The sequence below is a fragment of the Myxine glutinosa genome, chromosome 8, assembly GCF_964187855.1.
Source record: "Myxine glutinosa chromosome 8, kmMyxGlut1.1, whole genome shotgun sequence".
In the NCBI taxonomy this organism is placed as follows: Eukaryota; Metazoa; Chordata; class Myxini; order Myxiniformes; family Myxinidae; genus Myxine; species Myxine glutinosa.
Window position 1 is genome coordinate 47,479,518 of NC_136268.1, and position 26,122 is coordinate 47,505,639.

The 26,122-nt window shown below is 45.7% G+C and overlaps 1 protein-coding gene across 7 annotated transcripts in view; it reads right to left on the minus strand.

Annotated features, from left to right (window-relative positions):
* Positions 1-4,879: 4,879 nt before the first annotated feature.
* The window catches only part of SLC9D1 (solute carrier family 9 member D1), a 47,850-nt gene continuing 26,607 nt past the window's right edge, over positions 4,880-26,122 (minus strand). For 4 of the 7 annotated variants that reach the window (XM_068124409.2, XM_078783226.1, XM_078783227.1 and 1 more), the window contains exons 8-14: positions 11,246-11,432; positions 10,435-10,552; positions 10,147-10,339; positions 9,841-9,991; positions 9,607-9,686; positions 9,266-9,415; positions 4,880-8,437 (exon numbers count right to left, since the gene is read on the minus strand). In XM_068124409.2, the coding sequence (XP_067980510.2) occupies positions 8,327-8,437; positions 9,266-9,415; positions 9,607-9,686; positions 9,841-9,991; positions 10,147-10,339; positions 10,435-10,552; positions 11,246-11,432 (990 nt within the window). In that variant the 3' untranslated portion in view covers positions 4,880-8,326. The remainder of the gene's footprint in view (positions 8,438-9,265; positions 9,416-9,606; positions 9,687-9,840; positions 9,992-10,146; positions 10,340-10,434; positions 10,553-11,245; positions 11,433-26,122) is intronic. The other 3 variants (XM_068124407.2, XM_068124408.2, XM_068124411.2) reach the window with 2 other exon arrangements.

Sequence of the window (26,122 nt, forward strand, 5' to 3'; positions counted from 1 at the left end):
AATTGAGTTTTTAATTCACCTTTACGGCGCATGCACCGTGTCCCTAGTTTTGATTACCTGAGTTGTTGTCGAATTAAGTTTCTTTTTGTGAGATTATAACACACTGCGTTAAATACAGACACAACAGAGGTTTTTAGTTTTCACATATTCTTGACTTGGAACCTTTTCATACTGTTTTCTTGTGTGACAGTTCTATTTTATGCTGTCCATAGTGTTGCTACTGATAATATTAAAATCTCATAGGAAACGTGCATCATTCGAGCGACGTTGCTTTGTTTGCTTCTTCCAAAAATGATGTAGTTGGGAGCCAGTAAGGAACAGAAAAAAACCTATGGAACTAAATGTTCATGTTGGCTACTTGGAATTCCTCATTTTCTGTGTAATAATTTTCATACAAACAAAATAGCCAATTAAAGGAAAAAACACCTCTCAGAATGCACTACAGAGCATCGAGAAATCAAGAATTTTCTGGGGGGCATGTCCCCAAATCCCCCTAGCCTGCTTACACGCGCTCTGCCGCTCGACCCTCACGAAAGGGAGGGGGTGCTGGGGATGTGCTCTGGGAGCCAAGGGGGCCATAACACAAAAAAGGTTGGGAACCCCTGGTCTAAGCAGTTACTCACCACCATATTGTAGTACAGTTAAAAGATAAATAAAAATGTCACTATATCATTGGGTCCGAGTATAATTGTCCAGTTTATTTAAAAAAAAAACATGTTTCAGCTTACCGGGCCTATGACCCTTGGTCATTTTTTTGTGGATATGCGCCGATACCGGCAAAATTATTGCTTCTATGGGCAATATGTTTGAAATACAAGTTGCTACTCCTGATCCTGAATCCATACATACCTCATATGTTCAGATCGGATCATCCAATCAAAAGTTATAACAGTTTCCATATTTCGCATAGGCCGGTGGGGGGGGGGGGGGGGGGTGGTCGGGAACCCCCCACGTCCCCAGAAGCCCCATTTTTGATCTGAGTGCTTGACACTCGAACCAAAATTGTTCTATAGGCCCTTACCTTCAAATTGGTACTGAAAACGAAACTTTTGCATCAATTTGAAATGAAAGAAAAAATTACCCATGCACAGTACCCCCACTATATGTCATATCATGCAAAATAAGCCTTGATCATGCAAATTATGGTGGATGACCACATGTCATCCAGCTTATCAAGTTTAATGAACCATAAGTAGTAGTTGACCAACACGAGGTATCGCATGTCCTAAAGGTAAAACATGTGTGCTGCCAGTTTCTCCCATAGGTGTTGCGAGATGTCAGGAGACGGGAGGCGGTGGGGAAGGCATGGTGTGGCAGTCCGGAGGGAGGGAGGGGGTTGGTGTGGCAGGAGTAGTGGGAGGAGGGAGGGGTGGGGTTGGAGAACATGGGAGGAAGGGAGGGGAATGAGTGGGAGACCGGAAGGAGGCGGGGAGGAGGTGGGATGAGGGAGGGGAAGGGGTTGGGCAGGAGGACGTGGGAGGTATTTGAGGAAGGTGTGGAGTGGGATTCTGGAGGGAGGGGGTTTCACCAAGTGAAATCACCACCAAGGGAAATTATAAACAAGACACGTTAACACAACAGAACTAAACCATGCATTCAAAATGATCATAATCAGTCGACTTATAACCACCGGAACAGTGGGTTCCAACATGTATAATCTTGGCCTTAATAGCAAACTTAGTTGATACGATTTCGAAGAACAGGAAACCAGACTCGTTGTTACAATGAGTCTGGGAGATCGGTGGTTCAAACCCCGTCCGAGTTATACCAATGATTCCACGTGTCATGGAAAATGTTCGCTTCAACACGAGGATCCCTCGTGCCAGCACTATGACACCGTTTCCATGTAGTAAAGTTGTCAAATTGTGTCAAATTCAAATTCATGTTCCATCCATGTTCCATGTTCATGAATCCATCCATGAATCCATGTTCCAGAATCCATGTTCATGAATCCATGTTCAGCAAAGAAGTGTCAAATTGTGGGTCTTTAAGAGCCTCAAAGGCAGGTGACACATAAATGGCCGAACGTCGAACATCATCAAACGTGAATTTCGTAGAGGATCTGCCCAATTATGTCATATTATAAATGACATGCCATATTTTTATTTTTTTGTCCGATATCTAGGGAGGGAGGAAGGGAGGGGAATGGCTCATTTAGGCTCCTGGAAGAGCGAGATAACAGAGATTACAAGTACAAATCCTATAAGTAAGAGAGTAATGGGGGTAGAAAAGAACAAGGGTATGAATGGGAGATGACATGAGCTGGTGGTGTTCTACCTGTTTGTTCTGTCTGATATTTCGATTTGTGCTTTACATAAGGTTACGGGAGTGGACTAACTATACATTGTGATTTTGACAATCCGTACCAACCTTCCAAGCTCTAAATCTTGTATAATAAGATTCAATGTATGTGTGAAAGTTTTGCATATCCTCCTAAACAACTGGTCACACAAAATTCAAAATGGTAGCGTATTAATCACCGACAACATGGGCAGTGCAGTGTCAAATGTTTTTTTTTGACTTGGACAAAACTGTTTTCATTATTCATGTCAATAAATGCCCAGGCAAAGCGTGCATGAGCTATGCTTTGTGTGGCTTGGTGACAAGTCGCAAAGATGCTGCCGATTGGCTCCAGGGCAAGTGACATCAGTAAAGTCTCACTGTACCTGTTTCCCCATTCTTAGAATTTCAAAATATAAAAATAGGAGCAATACCCCTGGGCGCTCACCTTGTAAATAAAGCAGTATACTACACCAACTAAAGGTATTTTAAACAGTACCATGGTATTTTAAACCAATTTCAATGGTTGCTAGAAGACAGGGCAGCATATACACTACCGGTCAAAAATTTTAGAACACCTCAATTTTTCCAGTTTTTATTGAAATTTACGCAGTTTAATGTCTCAATGTACTCTGAAATTAAGCATAGAACAAATAAACAATTGGAGATAAAAAAGAAATCATAGAATCATTTTGTTTAACAAAATTTAATTTAAATTTTTGACTCAGCAAAGTAGCCACCTTTTGCAGATATAACCGCCAAACACACTCGTGGCATTCTTTCTACAATGGAAATCAAATATTGTTCGGGAAGTTCTTCCCAACACTGTTGCAGAAGTTCCCACAAATGTGTTGCACTTGTAGGTTGCTTTGCTTTCACCCTTCTGTCCAGTTCATCCCAAACCAGCTCGATGGGGTTTAAGTCTGGAGACTGTGCTGGCCATTCCATGATTTGAAGCCTACCGTCTTGTTCTTTTCCTCGAAGGTAGTTTTGACAAAGCCTGGAGGTGTGTTTAGGGCCATTATCTTGCTGTAGGATGAACCCCTGACCACCTCGGCGTTTACCAGAGGGTATTGCATGGCGCTGCAAAATGCTGTGGTTGCCCTTTTGGTTCAGGGTGCCAGTCACTCTGTGCAAGTCGCCGACTGGATCCAGCAAAAGAGCCCCAGACCATCACGCTTCCTCCTCCATGTTTGTCAGTTGGTGTCACACACTGAGGAACCATCCTTTCACCTACTCGACAGCATACAAAAACCCTGCGTGATGAACCAAAGATTTCAAATTTTGATTCATCGGTCCATAAGACTTTCTTCCAGTCTTCAGTAGTCCACTGGCGGTACTTCATGGCCCAGGCAAGCCTCTTTTTCTTATTTTGCCATCTTAGCAATGGCTTTCTTACTGCCACTCGACCTGTCAAACCTGCAGCTCGAAGACTTCTCTTCACAGTTGAAACTGAGACTTGCTTACTTCGACCAGTGTTAAGCTGTGCTTGAAGCTGTTGTCCTGTGAGCCGCCTATCACGCAAGCTGTTGACCCTCAGAGACTTGTCTTCTGATTCTGTTGTGGCTTTGGGTCTGCCAGACCTCTTCCTGTCAGTTTCCTCCAGTTTCCAATATACCACTTCCTGCAGTGCAATATTGTCCAAATAATGCTTCAGAGGGTGTAATAACAGTCTGTTCCAATACTGCTTTTATACAGACGGGGGGTTTGCAATCAAGTAATCAGCAGAGGTTGGGACACCTGTAGGAATTGTTTGCATCAACTTTCAAGGCTTAATTTACGTACATTGCTGCCATTACTTGTTCCCTGAAGAAGGCATTTTTTGTCCCCCGTCGCACCGCGGAGCAAAAGGGGGACTATGGTTTTCCCCTCCATCTGTGTGTCCGTCCGTGTGTAAGCGAAGGACCGCATTCGAATTCGGTGTGTGGGTGCAACCCACGTCAAAATCCAAGATGGCCATGTATGTCTGAACCTTGTGAGTGGAATATCTTGAAAAATAAGCGAAGTACCAACTTCTAATCTGGTGTGTGGGTGTATCTAGGCATAAGGAAGAACGCTATTGAAAATTGGGTCGCCACGTCAAAATCCAAGATGGCCGCCTTGCGTCTTCCACTTTGTCAACTCACATCACTTCAACGACGGGGGACCTAGGCGTAACGCTTGTTCATGCTGTGGGTGAACAAACTTGAGTTGCAACATACCAAATGTCATTTGTGCCAAGTTTCGTCGCAATCCCATCAGCGGTTTCTTGAAGAAGTTGCAAGTGTTTACGGACTGACGGATGGACGATGCTCCATCGCACAAGCTCCCCGGAACTATGTTCCAAGTGAGCCAATGAAAGCTACAAACAACTCAAAAGAAAGTGGGCCACGGGCTTGCAAGTATTAAATAAAGAGCAGGGACATTAGCACCTGGCACTGTCATTTTCAAATTAATCCTCCAAGTAAGCAGATCCAGCCAATCCAGTGCATAAAGTCCGAAACTTCTCTCTCAAGTTACGATTGAATATCCAGTCATACATGTTCCAACATGTTGGACTAAACGACACCCACTGCTTCCCTTCATCGCGTTCATGAAAGTGAGGTCGCGTGGGTGAGCGAGGTTAAAAAGGTGGGAAACCTATTATTTATTTTTAAACCAGGGGTTTATTTCGTATTAGACAAATTGGCAAAATAACCCACTGTATGCTTTTAAACGCAAAATTACAACGGCAAAAAATTGTGCTTGCATTTGAAACAGTTAAGGCCACGTCACTATCACGGCTTAGCAGTACAAGCAATATATAAAAGAGCCAAGAGAACAATGACCGTCATTAACATCAAAACGGCATTGTTATGGTCAAGTGCAGATGTGCTTCCATAAAAACAAAATCCACTAACCTCAATTATAAGATGGATTTAGCTAAATGAGAACGTATACCGCAATGAAACTAAAGCTATGATGATCTTTGATGAACAGGATGAATGAATCAAACTTTATTTCTTCCCATAGTGCACAATGCAAACCCACTACCCTCCTCTTTTTCATTCATTAATCAAATAATCAGAAGCATCTTTCAATTCAAGTAAACCTCATTAACTACAAATAAATAATCAAAACAATAAACAACGAGAGGTAATAGAACACATTGCCCCACACAATACTGAGAAAAAAAGGACATGCGCGAGGTCTGGGAGTGGCAATTTTGATTGGTCTTGATGATGTAAAATGCTGTGTTTTGTCCAAATACTGCTAAAAGAAAAGTTTTTAAAAGTGCCAAAAGGTGACTTATGTTCCATAGTGTGCAAGTGTATAATTCAATTGAAATAAAATTAAGATCTTAAAGGTCGTAAAAAAAGAAACTTTACAAGTTTACCACTGTTGATGCTTATACACCACTTGATATAACACGTTTCATTCGTTATTCATGCCTGTTGTTTGTCCTTTACGACATACTTAAAAACAGTAGGTTTCTTGTTGGGAATGATTTTCTATTTAGCTTGACGACGAGACAGGCAGAGTAAAATAAATAAATAACCCCATGGGGGACTGACTGCTATATCCCCCGGTTTCTGCAAACATTTTAAAATAAATTACCTGAATTTGAGGTGAAACCCCCCTTTTCAGCCTCTTCATGGGGGGCGGATCCGGATGGGGAGCACTTCCCCATTAGACCTGACTGTTCTGATGTATCGTACCAAATTCGGTCCATGTCGGTTGGGTTATTTGTGAGAATATGTTTTAGTCAAATGTTAACGTATGTACGTAAGGATGGACAGACGGGCAGACTGTCCGGAGCACTCGCTGCCAACCATAGGAGCACCAACGGCCTGAACACGAGAGAGAGTCTTCTTCCAATGGGGAGACAAATCCATGTCCTCTATTATAAATACCACTGGGGGCAAAGTTAAGCATTGACAGAAAGAGCATTTTTTTGGTCATTTTTTGGAGCATTTTTCTGGTCTTCATCAATGATCTCTCCGACTCTCTCGAAAATCCTCTCTATCTCTTTGCTGATGACTCCACTCTCTGCCGCTCCATACCTCATCCCTCAGATCGGCAGGCAGCAGCCTCCTCACTCTCTGCAGACCGGGACAAATTCACAGACTGGTCAAACAAGTAGAACATGTCCTTCAATCCTGAAAAAAAATCTCACACTCTTACTATATCTCTCTGAAAAGACTGACTTTTTTTTTCTTTTTTTTTTTAATACTGAATCGAGGCTCGTGAAACTGGACAACCATCCTATCTACTTTCTCAACAATCCTCTCCAAGAAGTTCTGTCACTCAAGATTTTGGCTCTCACTATCTGCCATGATCTTTCCTGGGAAAACCACATTTCCAAGTTGGCCTCCAAAGCTAGTCGCCGACTGGGCATCCTCCGTCGTGTGAAGTCCTTCCTTGGAACATCTGAGCTCCTCACCGCATACAAGGCTTTCATCCGCAGCTCAATGGAATACTGTTCTCCCCTCTGGGCCGGTGCTCCTGCCTCACACCTAGCTCGGCTTCACGCTGTTGAAACCAAAGCTTTCAGAATCATTGGAATCTCCTGCGATGACGCTATCTCCGAGGGCCTTTCACTCACTCACCGCAGGCAGGTTGGTGGTGTTTTTGTCTTCTACCGACTACTCTCCGGCCTAGCTCCCCCAGCTCTGTCTGTGCTCTGGCCCCCAAATATTCCTACAGATCGCACAAGATCTGCCAGCAACCTCTTATGGTGAAACTGCCAAAATCAAGACACTTTGCTCACCTTCACTCTTTCATTCCTCTTTTCTCCCGCCTCTGGAACAAACTCCCTCACTCTCTTCAATCCCACTCCTCCCTCCAGGTTTTTAAAACAGCTGTTCACCACCATCTCTTATCTTCCCCCATCCAAAACCTTGATCTTTTCTACCCCCGTTTATTCACCCCAGATCCATTTTTTGAAATACCGACTTCTTTCCTGGAAGTCCGAGCAGTGTCCATGTGTTTTATACCTCTCCCACCCTTCCCTCCTCACCCTTCCCATGCTTCTTCCTCCCAAACCCTCTCCCTCCCACAGATCTCCCGATGTCCCTGTTCTCTACTTTTGTACTTGTGTGCTTCCCTCTCTCTCCCCATCTTGTCTCCCGCTCCCTTTATCATATGTTTTATGTGTCAGTTTGTTTTTATGCGATTTAAGGTTAGCTCTTGCACGAGCCTCGATCTTGTATACGAAAAAAAAAAGAGTGAGTGGCAATCATGTGTGGAAAATTGCATGCTCAGTCAGGGTCGCCCAGATAGTTCAGATGGCAGAGCACTGGTACGATTTTCCAGAGGACCATGGTTCGATTCCTGATCTGGGCATGTAATTTTCCCACATATATCAAATTAGTTCTGATTAGTGTTCAAAATACAACATTCAATTTAAATCAAGTAGTCCCTCAATCATAAACTGGTTGCGAACAGAAAAAACAGAAAAAGTGACCAATTGCTTGACGTGCGTGCACGGGGTAATTAATAACATCCAATAGCTTAAGACTCATATATAATTAATAATAACCCTCTGCCATATTCACACAAGCCCACAGGAGTGCAAAGTAGTCAAAATAAAGGCATATAGGCCGCAAATTACTCAGCGTATTAATACATACAATGCTAACAACAAGGTTATCATGATGTACAAAGAAGAAATTCATAAACCTGACCTGTGAGTTGCAGGCGTATAGAACAAAAGAAAGACACACTTGGCATGAGACAATAACTCGACCAATGCAAAATGAAACCAAAAAATGAACACTAAATAAAGAAAGGAATGAGTAGAAGGAAATGCACAGAGGCCAAATAATCTTGCAAATGCATACATTTGGCGTCATATTACGCATCGGCTAAAAAGGGCGACCCGGGGGGTGTGCCATAAAAATAATTTCACTATTTTACAAAATAAAACAGCATATTCGAGGTATTCGAGCCCCATCAAATTGTACAAAACCTTGTTCAGCTTTGTGCATTGATGGTTAAAAAGGTCTGTGCATGATGACATCCGCATCCAAAGCCTTTTGTTTTGACAAAAAGGAAGTCTGTGCCCCCTCCGAGTGAGTGCCAGTCATTAGACAGAGATAGACTTTGCCGGTGGCAGGCAACGTGCCAATGCCAACCTCCAGAGGACAGGAGCCAGCAGGAGGCTCAATGTAGTCACGCTCAAGATGAGCAGGTAAACCTGAAAAAACAACATGGGAAGGAGAGATTCTAATAATGTCAACAGTTATCCAGTTGTAGAATGGTACATGGCTTTGCCTAGATTCCCTGATGCCCTGCACCAAGGGAAAGTGAAAGATCATATATGATAATAATGATTGTTAAGTGGCTCCAGAATCCGACAGGATGGTACAGAGGTGACGTATTCAGCTTTGAGCTGTCCAGCCTGGATTTGATTCCCAACCTGACTATAAATTGTCGGATTTGTGCTTTGCAGGCAAGGTGTTGCATCGCAAAGTACGCCGTGCCTCGGATGGATGTTAAGCTGTGTGTCCCATCTGCCAGCATCAGTTGATCGAAGTTAAAGATCCCACCGTGTCCTTCACGGAGAGTAGGCGAGCTATCGCCAGCATCATGAACAAATATGAAAAATGAAGCAAGGAGACGAGGTAACAGATTACTGAGACTATAATATTTATGCCGTGCAATTCTGGTGTATGGCCAATCCTTCGTTCTTGGCACGACCTCTAAAAGTTGAATTTTCTCCATATGCACCGGTGTGTCGATGGCACAGGTATGCCATGCTAAGAAGAAAGTGCCCTGCACTTGCCTTTCAATGTTTGACCACTGAAAACTGTCATAACCATCAAATCCTCCAATACCAGTATTCTACAAAGAGGCACTAGAATCAGCAGAACAAGGATTCAACATTTCGATTGCTGGTCATTTAAGTTCTGCAGACTATTAAATTGGGGAAATAAAACAAGCAATCAAATGATGGTCGAGCCGCAGTTATTCAGGAATATGCCTTTGGATGTGTAGTATGAATCCGTCTGTACCTACTGCTTACCTCTCGGGAAATTATGCCAGTCCGTCGAGCACGGCTGCCCAGCACGAAGGAAAACTCGCTGACCTGAGCAAGGCCTGATGCCAGAAGCCAACGCGTGTACTGGCAGTTCCTGGGAAGTAGCAAGGTGAGCACCAACACAGCGACAAAAAACTGTCACATGGACAACAGCATGGGAGAGACGGGGTGCGGGGAAGATATTGAGGAGGAAACGTAGGTGGTATAGGCCCGAAGTCTCTTCAAGTCAAAAACAGCACACATGCCAGCAACAATTGTTTCGATCCATCGGCACCTTGCATGTGAGTGTTGTGTGTAATTGGTGCTTATGCAGAGGTGAGAGATACCTTCAGAGTGACGACAAAAAGAGTGAGGAAGAGTAGGATGGAAAACTCGTAAAGGACAAAAGTTGGGAACACGTGCAGTCCTGTAGAGAACGATAGATATAAACCCAAAGAAATCTGACAAAGTGAGTGGAGTTTGAGAAAATGCAAATCGCTGGGCCCAAAGACAAACAAAATAATTAAAAGCATTTCATAGCTCATAGATCCAGTCTGATTGTACACAAAAACCAACTCTACCAATCGAAGCGAAGAAGATTGTGCCCAGAAAGTCATGGATTGGCTCAAGGGAGCTGGTTATCTCCGCGATAGGAATGACAGTCTGCGAGGAGACGAGCATTCCAGCCAAGAAACAGCCTAGCTCCATAGATATGTGCAATGCATCTGTGACCTAAGAAAAGGTCCACAGGCAATCTCAAGGTGAGACAAGATGTCCTTATAAATAATTCTACAAATACAAATCAATGTTAAAACACTCGGTTGAGAACAGGCTGCTCAACAAATGCGGCCTGATCACCGAACCAAAGAGACGGCAATCAAACGCACTGTGAGAAAAAGGAAGATAATCGAGATGAGTCCGACAGTGATAAGTTCTTGGCTTCGTGGTGCATTATGGAGTTTTCGCAGAAGAGGAACCAACAGGTAATGGCGGAAGATCAAACAGAACAATGATGTGACGATCAGTGACAGCAATACGCGACCCACGAGCCAGCACACCCTTAGCAGCTCTTGCAGGGAACTGTGGTAACATGTAAAGGAAAGCGCACTTGCTGACGTTACAGAGACACCACGTCATTGTAAATTCAGCCTCACTGTGCACAAATAGTGACATACCTGTCTGTGCTTGCACGTCTGGCCTGAGTGACGGTCGGCATAAGCGCGATTATAAGACTCATTTCCATGTCTTGCATAACCAGCATGCCCAAGAGCAAAGTGCCGTAGTCGGGTTCATCTGCACAATGCATCGCATGGTGTGACAAGGGACAACAAGGCATCGGGAAATCCTTTGCCATTTAACAGCACACAACGACTAACAAGAATGACCGCACTGTGGTCACAACTTGTGACAAAATGCGGTAATGGGCCGATACGGACCCGCGCATTTAAAGCACTCTTAAAAGATGAACAGCATGATTAGGAAACACACAATCAATGCACGAATAAAATAATAACTCGACACCTCATATCCATGACAACCTCTACCAAGGTTATATCAGAATGAGATGATTAGTCACATGTTCACGGAGTGTTTAACCGCAATATGGGGCTGTCTCAAAAACAACGCTATTTTTATGGAGGCGTGCACCGTGTGTGCTGACGGGCTTTATTAAACCTTACTAATAATTTTTATTCGACATATTATTAGATTTTTTGGGTCCCTCATCGTGAGTAACACTTGGGACAAATTCAGGGCCAAAGTACTGTTAAAGTATGAGTTTGTTTTCCGATTCATGCTCCGATTTGTGTTCAAATATACCATTCAAATGAAGTGAAGTTGTCCACGATTGTAAACTGATGGTTGTAGACAGGACAGACAGACAGAGGTGAACCAATTGCTTAAACCCAATTTTTGCATTGCATGGAGTTGATCCTCAAATGCAAAATAGGCCACAAGGGACTGGAAGCATCTCGAGATGTGGCCTACCTTCACGGTGTGGCCGAGCATGGCCCGACAGGAATTTTGAAACAAGTGGCGTGCTTGACAGTGAGAGGCATGCAGAGATGAAGAGACTCTGTTTTGGTGCGATGTTAAGGCCGTAACCCCAAGCGAGGCCGGCCACAGACATGAGAAACAGGATTGCCAATGGGGTTTGTAGCGAAATCTGCCACACCTGCAAAGTACAGATACCAAAAGAGTAAAATCTTTGCAAAATTAAATAAACTGGCCTTATAGTAATCAATCAATTTAATACACCGCATTCTTCAAGAAGAAGCAAATCTAAAATAACTTTACAAAAGAAGAGGTACAAAAAGTAAAACATAAAAATAAACAACTGTAAGGAGCTGTGTTTTTAGGGGAGATTTTAAAATGCTAATTTATGAGATTGTTCAAATTTGAAAAGGTGAGAATTCCACAGTTCAGGGGCAAATCTGAAGAATACTCGATCTATAAAAGTAGTCGTTCAAGTACGAGGAATGACGCATGACATTCAAATCATTCAAGGAATGAGATAGTCACAACCATGCCAATAAATTACAATGAAGCAACTATATAAATGAAAAAAAAACAAAAAGACGGCATGCATAGCATGAGACTTGCAAAATCCCACCCCTCCCCCCCCCCCAAAAAAGGTTGCCATCGATCCATCAAATTGTCCATTTCATCAAGATTAAAACTGACGATCTTGATCAAAGCTCGGGTTAAAGGATAAAAAGTGACGATTTTTCAGATGAAAATGGATGATTTTAGAAGTTTGATCTAGAGTTGACCTTTGACCCTTTGACCTCAAAATAGTTGGTTTCCAAATTCAGTGATGCACTATGTAATTGCTGTTTAATTTTCAAGTTAATAAGACGAAAAGTGATGATTTTTCAGATGAAAATTGATTTTAGAAGTTTGACTTTGAGTTGACCATTGACCTTTTGACCTTAAAAATAGTTGGTTTCCCAATTCAGTGAAGCACTATGCAAGTGCTGTTCAATTTTCAAGTAAATTTGATGAAAAATGGCGACTTTTGAAATTTGACCTCCAGATGATCTGTGACCTCAAAATCAATAGGCGTTTCAATTGTGACGACCTCTACAACTTGTTGAAGTTTCATGATGATCGGTTTAGAATTGTGACCTGTAGGCAAGTGACAGAAAGACAGAATAACAAACGCAACCGACCAATATACTTGAAAAATCTTCGATTTTGCAAGTAAAAACTATATTTTCTTTTCAATGATATTTTGAAGAAAAAAAAAGAGACCATGGTGTGTCTTGGACTATTCTGAGTATCTTATTCATATTACATGTTGAGCACACCTCACACCAAGATTGTCATTGTTAGACCATGGTGTCACACAGGGTTATAAGGGGTGATTACATCTGAAATGTAGGCAGAAACCAATTTATGCTTGACTCTATAGGTTAGCAGCAATATTAAAAAAATATCCATCCATTGGTGTTCTGTGCTCAATAGCCTGGTTTTGAATCGAGACCCAGCTATAAACTGCCATCCTGGAGTTTCACATGCAGGGTGAGGCATCGATGTGTGTGCCGTCCCTCGGATGGACGTTAAACTGGGTGTCCCACCTGCTAGCATTAGTGGTTGATGTAAAATATTCCAAGGTGTCCTTTGCAAAGAGTAGGTGAGTTCTTGCCAACACTGAACAAACTACAAATTCATCCCATATTCCATCGAATTTCAGACCTAGCTGCCTCAGCCCAAGATTTGGGGCAAAAATGTTCCCTAGACAACCCCACAACAAAGGTTGGAATAATTGCAGCTATTATAGTAATAGTAGTAGTAGTAGTAGTTGTGACTAGCATTTCCTTCACTCCTTCATTCCTCTTTTCTCCTGCCTCTGGAACAAGCTCCCTCACTCTCTTCAATCCCACTCCACCCTCCAGGTCTTTAAAACAGCTGTTCACCACCATCTCTTATCCTCCCCCATCCAAAACCTTGATCTTTTCTACCCCCGCTAATTTCACCCCAAATCCGCTTTTTTGAAATACCAACTTCTTTCCTGGAAGTCCTTGGTGTCCTTGTGTTTTATACTTCTCCCACCCCCCCCCCCCCCCCCTTCCCACACCTCCTCCCACCAAGCACTATCCCTCCCACACATCTCCCTGCTCTCAAATGTTGTGTTTGTGTGCTTCCCCTTCTCTCCCCATATTGTCTACCGCTCCCCTTTTTATATACTTTGTTTCTCTGTTTGATTTGTTTGTGTGATAAATGTTAGCTCTTTCACGAGCCTCGATTCTGTTTACAAAAAAAAAAAAAATGTGATATTTCAGTTTTCTCTTTTCAGTTTCGCCATGCATGTCCGATGACGTCATGTTGTCCGCTCATTAGGTTGGAGAACCAGATTACAGATACCATTATTAGTAACTCCCAACCGCAACCAGGTCAACTCCATATGATGAGTGGATACCAGAGATAACGTTATCGTGTGGCAGGCGGTGCTTATCGCTCCCAGAAAGGTGCAGCAGCAGCTGTATGGGACACCTTGCTGGCGGTTCTCCACTGATGATATGAAGGTCGCATAGTGACTGATATATATATATATATATATATATTGTTGCGGATATGGGATTTGGCCTCCATCCATATCCACTTGTAAATATTCCCCTATTTCCCCAATACTTCCCAACTATCCCCAATCCCCCATTCCCTAGTCCCATTTTCTGTAAACAACACTCTGTAGCCCCGACCTTCCCCTTTTTCCCCCATTAAATGTCGTGCCCAGGTTCACCGCATCTCACGTAGACAACTATAGGACATCTTGCTAGTTATTCTTAGTCTATGTCAGTTAAGGACTCGTTTCCATTAATTCTGACTCTTCGTTGCACCAGAATGTGATTGTATGGCACCGTTAGAAAGTTTAGGACCTCCCAATACCTCCCCGCAGCTCTTCCTCATGGAACTACAACCACAACAACAACAACAGCGGCGGCGGCGCGGGGAGTGTGCGTCCTCACTCCGGCTTGGTTAGCCGCCATTGAACATGTGCTCCGACGGGGTTACCACGCAGGGGCTCACTGTCAGCTCCTCGTCAAGGGCGGAGCCCGGTAACCCCCCACACCCAATAAGAAGCGGCGGACCGATTCCATCTGGGGCGGAGCTAACGAGCCGAGGGCGTGTCACTCCCCACTGGACATGCGCAGGAAGAGGGAGGTGACGTGAGATGCGCCTCAGCTTGGAGAGAAAAGGACGCCACCTCCAGCGCGACGATACCTCCCCGCATCTCTAGACCGGACCGGGTTGATTCTGCCCCTGAGCCAAGGTGCACCTTGAGCTATCGACTGCCTGCCCTTCCCTGCCATCAATCCCTGTGTGAGTCAGTCTTGTCCCGTTTGTCTGTGGTCTGTCGGGAATTAAGATAAGACTGTGTCTAAGTGCCCATCTTGCTGTGCTTTACCTCTTGCCGTGTAATCTAACCGTTCTGCATAACCAATATTATATCCTCCTCCGGAGGTCTTGAGAACTGTACCCCTTGTGTCGTTGCCTTAATCCCAGCCGTTGTGTCCTTTCCTTCATTGATTTAGCATAGCGCGATTCGGCCAACGTTCGAGTGTAATCGGGTAAACTTGTGCGAACACGGCGGCCATTCCGCTCGGCCCATCATAACATCTAAGTCGTGTCCGTAACAATTGGTGTCGGGAAGTGGGATTGGACCCGAAGCGCGTTTAACGCGCTCGAAATTATAACGGCGAAATTTGATTGTGTTTTACAAAAATAAAAACCCGAATTTTGAAAGTCGCGCTATGGCAGATCAAGACGGCTGGGTTCCGGTAGAGGAGAGTGAGGCAGGGTCCATCCAGGACCAAATTGAGGGACATGAGGAGAGCGAAGCAGTGAGGGTAGCAGGGTCGCAAAATGGCGTCGTCGCGCACGAGGTTGCGGGCGCGCAAAATGGCGCCTCGCACATAGCTACGGCGGCCGCACCCGCTGCACAAGTGGGAGGGATGGCCCAAATGCAGGCCCTCATGGAGCAATTTATGGCGCAAATGCAGGCGTCCCTCAAACTGCAGAGTGAGCAATTAGGGGTAATGGGAAACCAAATGGGGGTAATGGGGAACCGGATGGAGGCTCAGAGTGAGCAAATGGGGGTAATGAGGGATGAAGCGAGGGGTACCGGTGAGGGGTTAGACAATAATTTTAAGGGATTAGACAAGAAATTTGGGAAGTTAGACGACAAATTTGAGGGGTTAGACAATAATTTTAAGGGATTAGACAAGAAATTTGGGAAGTTAGACGACAAATTTGAGGGGTTAGACAACGGGATAAAAGAGGTGAAAAATGGGTTAATGGGGGTAGAAAACAGAATGGCCGCTCAAGAGAATCAAATGGAAGGGATGCAAAAGGGGTTAGAGGGGTTAGAAAACAGTATGGAAGGCAAATTGAGGGACATGAGGGACCAAGCGGAAAGGGAAGTTAAACAAATGGGGCAGCAGATAGAGGGGGTCAGAATGGGGGTAGAAACTAAACTGGATGCTCACAGGGAGGAAATGGAGCAGATGAGGGTGGCATCTGGGCAGGAGATGCAAGTGATGGGAGAGGAGATCAGAAGAGGTGTGAGTGAGGAGGTCGGAGGAGTGCGCGAGGAGGTGAGGCACTGTAAGGAGCACATGGAGAAGGAGGTGAGAAAGGGGACTGTAAAGTTACAAGGGGGCATAGAGGACCTGACGCAGGAGGTGGAACAGCTGACGGAGGGACAAAAAGGACTAACGGAGCAGGTTCAAAGGAACACTGCGGTATAAGGAGGGTTAAAAGCGACACAGAAAGAACTGAAAGATGACTTGATAGCGACGAAGAGGGAATGTCAGATGGTACGTGAGGGACTGACAACGAGGTTGGACGAGGTGACAGAGGTAATGGAGACGAAGGACCGGCAGGTGAGGACGCACATGGAAACGGTCAAGGTAGCCTTGGAGGACGAGCTTGAGGAGACGTACCGGGAAGTAAAAGAGGTGAAGCAGAAATTAGAAGAAGTGGAAGAAGGGGTGAGCGAAATTAAGAAGCGACGGAGAGAGGATAAGAAAGAGATAAAAGAGGAGATAAAAGAATTGGTCCAAAGTCTGTGTTCGGATCGTGATGATGTGCTCATTAACCGGATGAGGGATTCGCAGGTCATGGAGGAGAAGCGAAGAGGAAGAGGACCCGGTGTAAGTGGTGACCAATATGGTCGTGCGTATGATGCGCCAGGTGATTTAATAAGCTTGGGGGTCGAGATAGACCCGGGTGTTCGTGAGAGGCCGTTGGTGAAGTGTGCGACAGGTCTGGTGTGCGAAAAAGGAGGTGTGCGAGAAAGTCCGACTCTGGGGTGTGTGAGGAAAAAGTGCGTGCCAAGGAGTGAAGGTGCTGGCGAGAGTGAGTCGGTCGTAGCGCGTGTGCGAGGGAGCACATGGAAGCGCGGTGTGGTAAGTGTTACAGAGGGTGTGACGGGAGAGTGTGCGCAAGAGTGTGCGCGAGAAAGGTGTGTGACGGACAGGTGCATGGGGAAAGAGTGCGCTGTCAAAAGTAAGGAAGAGTGTACACCTGTGGTGAGTGTTACAGAGGGTGTAACGGGAGAGTGTGCGCGAGAAAGGTGTGTAACGGACAGGTGCATGAGGAAAGAGTGCGCTGTCGAGAGTAAGGGTGAGTGCGCTGTCAAGAGTGGAGGTGAGAGTAGTGAGAGTGACAAGGAGCGTGAGTTGGTTGTGACAGGTGAGCGAGGATGTACACCTGGAATGGAAGGATGCACACCTGGAATGGTAGAGTGTGAGTGGGAATGCACGCTGGAATTGGTAGTGAGGCACGTGGTTGGGTGTGCGAGTGAGAGCACACCTGTGATTGTCACAGAGGAGGTGACCGAGGAGGGGGCGCGAAGAGGTGTGTTGGTGAGGTGTGCGAGTGGCGAATGTGTGCCAAGGTGTTCGGTGGTCAGGTGTGTGACCAAGGCTGGGAGTGGAATGAGTGTACCCGGGTGTGTTAGAGAAGGTACGACGAGGAGCATGGAAACGGCTGGATGTATGAGCAAGAAAGGGGTAGCGTATGCTTGTAAGCATCCAGGGGAAGCATCGACGGTAACCGGGTTAGAGGTTAGAACGACTTATAGCCGAATCGGGCCCTCGGTGCGCGTCGGGCAGCTTCGCATGCCGCGAGGACCAGCGGGGATCCGAACCACGGCGGTTTCGAAAGAACCGCCGTACGCGATCCAGGCTGTGCCTCGCTTTGAACGGCCGCGTCCGTGCTCCACTAGGCGGAGCGGGCAGCCCGATAGGAAGGGTCGTCATGGCGACCACTTTTTGTTGAGGCATTCCGGCAGGTCGAGATCGGGACATTGGATGGCTCCGTGCCGAGATGGTGCGTGGGGTCTCGGGCCGGGTAAGCCCCCGTCCCTGCCCCGAATGCGGGACGTATCCAGCCGCTGGCACCAAACAACCCGCATTCATGGCTTGGCTTTACGAAGCCGGGCTTTGGACAGGAATTGGCGCACCGAGAGGCATTAGTGAGTAGACTGTGTGATGAGGTTAGTGTTTTGGACCCAAAATTATAAAAAAACAAAATTTGATGATTGGCAAAGGATTGGCAGTAATGATTGGCAGATGATGAGTAGTGATTGGCAAATTTTTGATTTGTTGAAATTTGATGTGCAAAATTGGTAGTGGGAGATGCCCGATGTGGTGGGATGGCAACTCTGTCATCCCTCACAATGTGGGGCAAATGCGCTATAGTTTATGGGGTGATGGCAGTGAAAACTAGCCCGGGTGGGTTAGGTTATATTGTAGGGATCTAGCGAAGATGACATTAGGTGACGTTAAGGTTAGTTAGTGACTGATACCTGTAGTGGGGACGCAGGCAGTTTAGTATGGATGATAATGACGTGGGAGCGCAATAGTTTAAAGGGACGACTGGGAAGCGCAAGTTTCAGAGGGGAGTAGTTAGATGAGATGATGCTGTGTGAGAACTGAACAGGTGTGTGGAGCAGTGTGGAGCAGTGTATGAGTAGTGAGTGTTGTGGATCAGCGCGAAAGCGCTTGGGGAGAGAAGGGTGAAGGTGGCACCAGGTGTGAGAGCACAGGTGTGCAAGTGCAGGTGTGTGGAATACATGGAGTATTGGAATGAGTGGTGTGGAGAGAGTTGGAGTAAGTGGTACGGAGTGGTGTGCATGGTGCGAAGGTGTGGATGGGGGAAGAGTGGACCCCTTTCACGAGTACCCGGGGCGGGTAGTGTAAGTGTTAGGTAGAGGGTATAGGTAAATTGTGGTTGGATATTGGCATTTGTGGTGCGGTTGCAGAATGGTATTGTGGATGGGTGCATTAGTGTTGTGGAAATGGCTGGGCGTGTAGCCTGTTAGTGTGTGTAGTTGGTTGGGCACTCCACCACTGTGAGGATGTCGGCCAGGTGAGGCCGCAGGTGGGCTCTGGGAGCCGTTAGTGTCAGTGGGGCCCGAGGATCCGGAGGACGGACCCGGGTAGCCCAGTGCCAGAGAGGGCACCGAGTGGGGAGAGCGCCAGAGGGCCTTCCCCAGGTAGTTAGGTTAGGGTAAGGAGCAGGTAAGCTCGGAGGCAACTGCAGTGGTGGAGGTGTGCAGGTGGGTAGACCTGCTGGGAGAGCTACACGTCGCAGCCCAGAAATTGTGCGAGGCACCGGGAGATGAATCGGGGGAGTGAGACCGCAAATTGAGAAGCACCACAGTTTGGTCAATGGGAATTGGTTTTTAGAACCCATAGTGTAAGTTGGCCAATGGATTGGCAGGGAAAGACCCCGGGTAATGTAAAGTTGTTAAAGTCATTTAGGAAATAGTTAGGATTGATGAACCTGTCGCACCATACGCAGCCACTTACCTGTGGTGATGATGATGACTCCACACCTGTGTTTTCTTTGTTCTGTGTGCAGGAAATGATAATTGCTGTGTGGATTGGTGAGACGCACCACGACGTGGATGAGACATTGGGGTGATTCCATCTCTCCCTCCTTAGGAGGGACTGATGATGAATTGGTGATGGCAAATTTTGCTGTTGAGTTGGAGATGGCAAATTGTGATGAGAGTTGGAAATGGCAAATTTGATTGGTTAGGAGGGAGAGAAGACGAATTTGGTTTATGGGAGGAACGGGGAAGACAGTAGGGACGTTTGTTGATTTGTAAAGTAGATGTTTATGGGTAGTGTTGTGTTTTGTGGATACAGTAAGGGGTAAGGGAGGGGCAATGTAGGTTACCTGGTGGGGGGGGGGGGGGGGCGTACGGTAGGAACGTACCTGTCTCACCTGGTTCCCATGTGCCCCCAGTGTGCATTACCTTATATTGCATGCACTTTTGCGCCCTTACCACCTTACTCACTTGTCCTCTTCTTTTGTCTCCCACCTCCGAGGATCTGGCTTTGGGGCAGAGAGAGAGGAGAGAGAGGTGCTGGCTCCGCAGTTGTGGGCCTGTACTTTCGCTGCTTGCTGCCTGGATCGATACACCATATGGACCGCAATTTTTGTGGCCGCCCACCATGGACCGCAGTTCTCTTGCGGGCAAGCACCACCCGTTGATGGACCTATGGGTCAACGTGGCACCTATGCCATACAGGTGAACCACTTTTAGTTGGCCCCCTGACGGCCACAATTCAGAAATGGACGCGGTTGGCGCCTTTCTTTATTTTTTAAGGAAGCTAGAAGGCCAAGTGCTTCAAGAAGGCAAGACCAGCGGCAGAACATCGGCCGGCTGCGACACCACCGGTGACGTTGAACATTTTATTGGTGCACCGGATGGTGCTGACTGTGTTATGGGGTGGTGCTTTTGGTGCTTGGATGGGGTGCTCTGCACATTATTAAAGGCCGTAAGGCCACAGAGCACTCGTGGGTTGGTGTATCGATGCTGGCATGCGTGCTCTCTCTATGCATAACATCTGCATGTGTTCCTCAAAGAACAGGTCCTGGATCGTAGTGTAAATATCAGTGTAGTCTTGTATAAATGATGCTCCCTACCGGCTGTATGTTTAGTTTGAGGATTCTTTCCGCGATTCGGTTATCCTGTGGGTGTGTTTCTGTGAGGAGAAGGGTGCAACGTCGCAGGGGGACATATTTACTCATTTGTGAACATCTGTAAAACTGTCGCACTCAGGGTTGAGTTAATAGTAGAGGGAACTACATCTGAGTGCCACACTAACGTAGGTAAAAATTTATCGGGTCGGGACGCCCCGAGGTAGAGAAGGGTGCAATGTTGCGGATATGGGATTTGGCCTCCATCCATATCCGCTTGTAAATATTCCCCTATTTCCCCAATACTTCCCAACTATCCCCAATCCCCCATTCCCTAGTCCCATTTTCTGTAAACAACACTCTGTAGCCCCGACCTTCCCCTTTTTCCCCCATTAAATGTCGTGCCCAGGTTCACCGCATCTCACGTAGACAACTATAGGACATCTTGCTAGTTATTCTTAGTCTATGTCAGTTAAGGACTCGTTTCCATTAATTCTGACTCTTCGTTGCACCAGAATGTGATTGTATGGCACCGTTAGAAAGTTTAGGACCTCCCAATACCTCCCCGCAGCTCTTCCTCATGGAACTACAACCACAACAACAACAACAGCGGCGGCGGCACGGGGAGTGTGCGTCCTCACTCCGGCTTGGTTAGCCGCCATTGAACATGTGCTCCGACGGGGTTACCACGCAGGGGCTCACTGTCAGCTCCTCGTCAAGGGCGGAGCCCGGTAACCCCCCGCACCCAATAAGAAGCGGCGGACCGATTCCATCTGGGGCGGAGCTAACGAGCCGAGGGCGTGTCACTCCCCGCTGGACATGCGCAGGAAGAGGGAGGTGACGTGAGATGCGCCTCAGCTTGGAGAGAAAAGGACGCCACCTCCAGCGCGACGATACCTCCCCGCATCTCTAGACCGGACCGGGTCGATTCTGCCCCTGAGCCAAGGTGCACCTTGAGCTATCGACTGCCTGCCCTTCCCTGCCATCAATCCCTGTGTGAGTCAGTCTTGTCCCGTTTGTCTATGGTCTGTCGGGAATTAAGATAAGACTGTGTCTAAGTGCCCATCTTGCTGTGCTTTACCTCTTGCCGTGTAATCTAACCGTTCTGCATAACCAATATTATATCCTCCTCCGGAGGTCTTGAGAACTGTACCCCTTGTGTCGTTGCCTTAATCCCAGCCGTTGTGTCCTTTCCTTCATTGATTTAGCATAGCGCGATTTGGCCAACGTTCGAGTGTAATCGGGTAAACTTGTGCGAACACGGCGGCCATTCCGCTCGGCCCATCATAACATCTAAGTCGTGTCCGTAACAATATATATATATATATATATATATATATATATATATATATATATATATATATATATGTATATATATATATATATATATATATATATATATATATATATATATATATATATATATAAAATATATAACTGTAAGAAATAGTAGAAACTCCAAAGTACGAGCAGGGCGTCTCATTTGTATTGAATATATAATCGTTAGATTAAATAAGACGCGGACGTAGCTTCAGGACGTCGATCTTTAATTGTCGACAAGCTTTCGACCAACAAAGGTCTTCTTCTGAGTCTACAAAACCTTTGTCTACAAAACAAAACCTAAAGGGGACTCAGAAGAAGACCTTTGTTGGTCGAAAGCTTGTCGACAATTAAAGATCGACGTCCTGAAGCTACGTCCGCGTCTTATTTAATCTAACGATTATATAAAATATATATATATATATATGTATATATATTGTTACGGACACGACTTAGATGTTGCTTGACCGAGCGGAATGGCCGCCGTGTTCGCACAGTTTACCCGATTACACTCGAACGTTGGCCGAATCGCGCTACGCTAAATCAATGAAGGAAAGGACACAACGGCTGGGATTAATGCAACGACACAAGGGGTACAGTTCTCAAGACCTCCGGAGGAGGATATAATATTGGTGATGCAGAAACGGGTAGATTACACGGGAAGAGGTAAAGCACAGCAAGATGGGCACTTAGACACAGTCTTATCTATCCCCGACAGACTACAGACAAACGGGACAAGACGGACTTACACGGGGATTGATGGCAAGGAAGGGCAGGCAGTCGATAGCTCAAGGTGCACCTTGGCTCAGGGGCAGAATCAAACGCGGTCCGGTCCAGAGATGCGGGGAGGTATTCAGCACTTGGAGGTGGCGTCCTTTCTTCTCCAAGCTGAGGCGCATCTGACGTCACCTCCGTCTTCCTGCGCATGTCCAGCGGGGAGTGACACGCCCTCGGCTCGTTAGCTCCGCCCCAGATGGAATCGGTCCGCCGCTTCTTATTGGGTGCGGGGGGTTACCGGGCTCCGCCCTTGACGAGGAGCTGACAGCGAGCCCCTGCGTGGTAACCCCGTTGGAGCACATGTTCAATGGTGGCTAACCAAGCCGGAGTGAGGACGCACACTCCCCGCGCCGCCGCCGCTGTTGTTGTAGTTGTTGTTGTACCATGAGGAAGAGCTGCGGGGAGGTATTGGGAGGTCCTAAACTTTCTAACGGTGCCATACAATCACATTCTGGTGCAACGAAGAGTCAGAATTAATGGAAACGAGTCCTTAACTGACATAGACTAAGAATAACTAGCAATATGTCCTATAGTTGTCTACGTGAGATGCGGTGAACCTGGGTGCGACATTTAATGGGGGAAAAAGGGGGAGGTCGGGGCTACAGAGTGTTGTTTACAGACAATGGGACTAGGGAATGGGGGATTGGGGATAGTTGGGGAGTATTGGGGAAATAGGGGAATATTTACAAGCGGATATGGATGGAGGCCAAATCCCATATCCGCAACAATATATATATATATATATATATATATACAGACGGCATTTAATATGGAATATTTTTTTTGTGGGGGTGAACTTATTTTTCAGGATGACTTAGAACCAAAAGTTCATTGGAATTATGTTGAAATTATTCTAGATTTTGTTAATGTGACCTTTAAAAGAAACAAAAACCACATTTGACATTTCGAAGCAAATAAATTGATCCTTGAAAGAGATGTAAACTGACATCGAACTCAATTCACGGACAGTACTGTGTTAAACTTCTGTGCGTTTTCCAGAAGTATCTCTTTATTTTGCACATTAGCCAAAAATTTTTTAAACAAAAACAAAAGTTAAATTACGACTGGGATTACGGACAGTAAAATTACAGTTCAGTACTTCGTGTAACCCCCACGAGCATTCAGGAGAGCACGTACACGTTGAGGCATGCTGTTCACGAGATTTGCCAAGGTTTGGACAGGAATCGCTTGCCATGCAGTTACAATAGCCTGCTGCAATTCACGCACAGAGGCAGGCTGCTGGTCCAAGTTGTCTATTTGACGCGTTAATTCTGCCCACAAGTTCTCTAACGGATTCATATCCGGGGACATGGCAGGCCACTCCATATGCTCTACACCACGGTCAGCAAGAAAGTGTTGGATCATGCGAGCATGATGAGGCCGTGCATTGTCATCTTGGAAGACAAAGTTTCCTCAAAAGGCTGCACGAACAAATGGAAGCAATGTTTCTTCCAGAATGGCCCTGTGCTTGAAATGGTTCAGGTTTCCATTCAGAACAACCAGGTCAGTTTTGCCCCCTGCATGAAAAGCAGCCCAAACGGTCACCCCACCACCTCCAGCTTGGACTCTTGGCACTATACAATCTTCGTTGTAGGCTTCATGCACTTGTTTGCGCACTCGGACGCGGCCATCTTGACGATAGACGAGAAATCTAGACTCGTCACTGAAGATCACGTGATTCCAGTGTCATGGCTGCCATTGACGGTGCTCTCTGGCCCACTGCAATCGGCGCTGGCAGTGTTGTCTGGTCAGACGTGGCTTTCTCAGGGGACGCCTGGCACGATAGCCTGCTTGAACCAGTCATTGGTTGACTAGCCTTCTGGATACAGGCACATTTGTCAGTTGCTGCCACTCAGACCTAAGCCGATTAGTTGACTTGGTACGGCCATTGCGGACTAACCGGTGCAGCTGGCGATCATCCCTCCTTGTGGTTCTGCGGGGACGTCCTGGCCTCGGTATTGGAGTAGGGACACCCCTCTGAGCATTTCGTTTCAGGATATTTGACACCTGACCTTGAGTGATGCCATACTGCCAAGCAATAGCACGCTGTTTCATGCCGGAATTTCGTAAAGCCACCACTAAATGGCAAGCAGCATTGTCGAGTTGACGGACCATCTCCAGGGGAAGCGGCAATAACTTTTGTAGATGTGCAGCAGTTGTTTTCCACTAATACAGAACGCAACAACCCTTATATACCCGATTGTGAAGCCAATCGTCAAATGTACCTGTCCGTACATTTTGTCACGCCACCTGTGATATAATCCTGTTATTGACTTCTTGCTGCGACAGACAATCAGTGACATGGTTCTTTTTACAAAGAAATCACCGAAGTGTAAAAGAAACTCACCAGATTGATATATCGAGTTCAGAAAGTAAACCCAAGTCAAGAAAAAAAAAATATTCCATATTAAATGCCAAGTCTGTATATATATATATATACAGTGAAACCTTGACTTACGAGTTTAATTCGTTCTGTGACCGAGCTCGTAACTCAATTTGCTCGTTTCTCAAATTAAATTTCCCCATTAAAATGAATTGAAATGCTATTAATCCGTTCCAGCCCCCCAAAAACCACACCAATTTTTTTTGTTACGTGTTTTTAAATAAGAAAAATGTACTTTATAAATAACAAATAATGTATAAACAAGCACGACCTCGTATATACTGTACATAATAAAAGAGAATGTAAAGAAATAAACTGGTTTTATTAAGTGTATTTACTCACACTCCTCACTGTATTTACTCACTGTATTTACTGACACTGTCAACCACACAAACAACAACTTCTCCATCTCTTCATGGACAGAGGTCCGGAGCTTTGAAATAATCTTAACGCCCTTGGCTGGCGTTATAGCCTTTATCGACTCCTTCTGCTTCAAAATCGTATATATCGTAGAAGTACTACGATCGTACTGCCTCGCCAAGTCGACAACACGCACACCTCGCTCATGTTTTTCGACGATTGCGTGTTTTATATCCAAGCACATCATCCTTTTCTTCTTCTCAGCACTGCCCTTGGCACTCAATTTCTTAGGACCCATGGTTAAAACTAAGAAATTTTCCAAAATAAACAAAATGCGAAAACAAAGCAACAGCGATACGGCAGAGATGCTTGCACGGCAAGATAACCACGTGACCTGAACGCTCGCTGGGCCACCTAGTGGCGGGTGGCGTAAGCTCGCTCGCTCGTAACTCAGATCTCGGCTCGCATCACAAAGCAAAAAATCGACCGAGCGACGGCTCGTATCTCGGAAAACTTGTAAGTTGGTGCACTCGTAAGTCAAGGTTTCACTGTATATATATATATATATATATATATATATATATATACAGTATATATATATATATATATATACAGTATATATATATATATATATATATATATATATATATATATATATATATAAATATATATTGTTGCGGATATGGGATTTGCATCCATCCATATCCGCTTGTAAATATTCCCCTATTTCCTCAATACTTCCCAACTCTCCCCAATCTCCCATTCCCTAGTCCCATTTTCTGTAAACAACACTGTAGACCCGACCTCCCCCTATTTCCCCCATTAAATGTCGCATCCAGGTCCACCGCATCTCATGTAAGACAACTATAGGACATCTTGCTAGTTATTCTTAGTCTATGTCAGTTAAGGATTCGTTTCCATTAATTCTGACCCTTCGTTGCACCAAAATGTGATTGTATGGCACCGTTAGGAAGTTTAGGACCTCCCAATACCTCCCCGCAGCTCTTCCTCACAGTTCAGCAACAACAACAACAACAACAACGAGCGCAGGGAGTGCGCGTCCTCACTCCGGCTTGGTTGGTAGG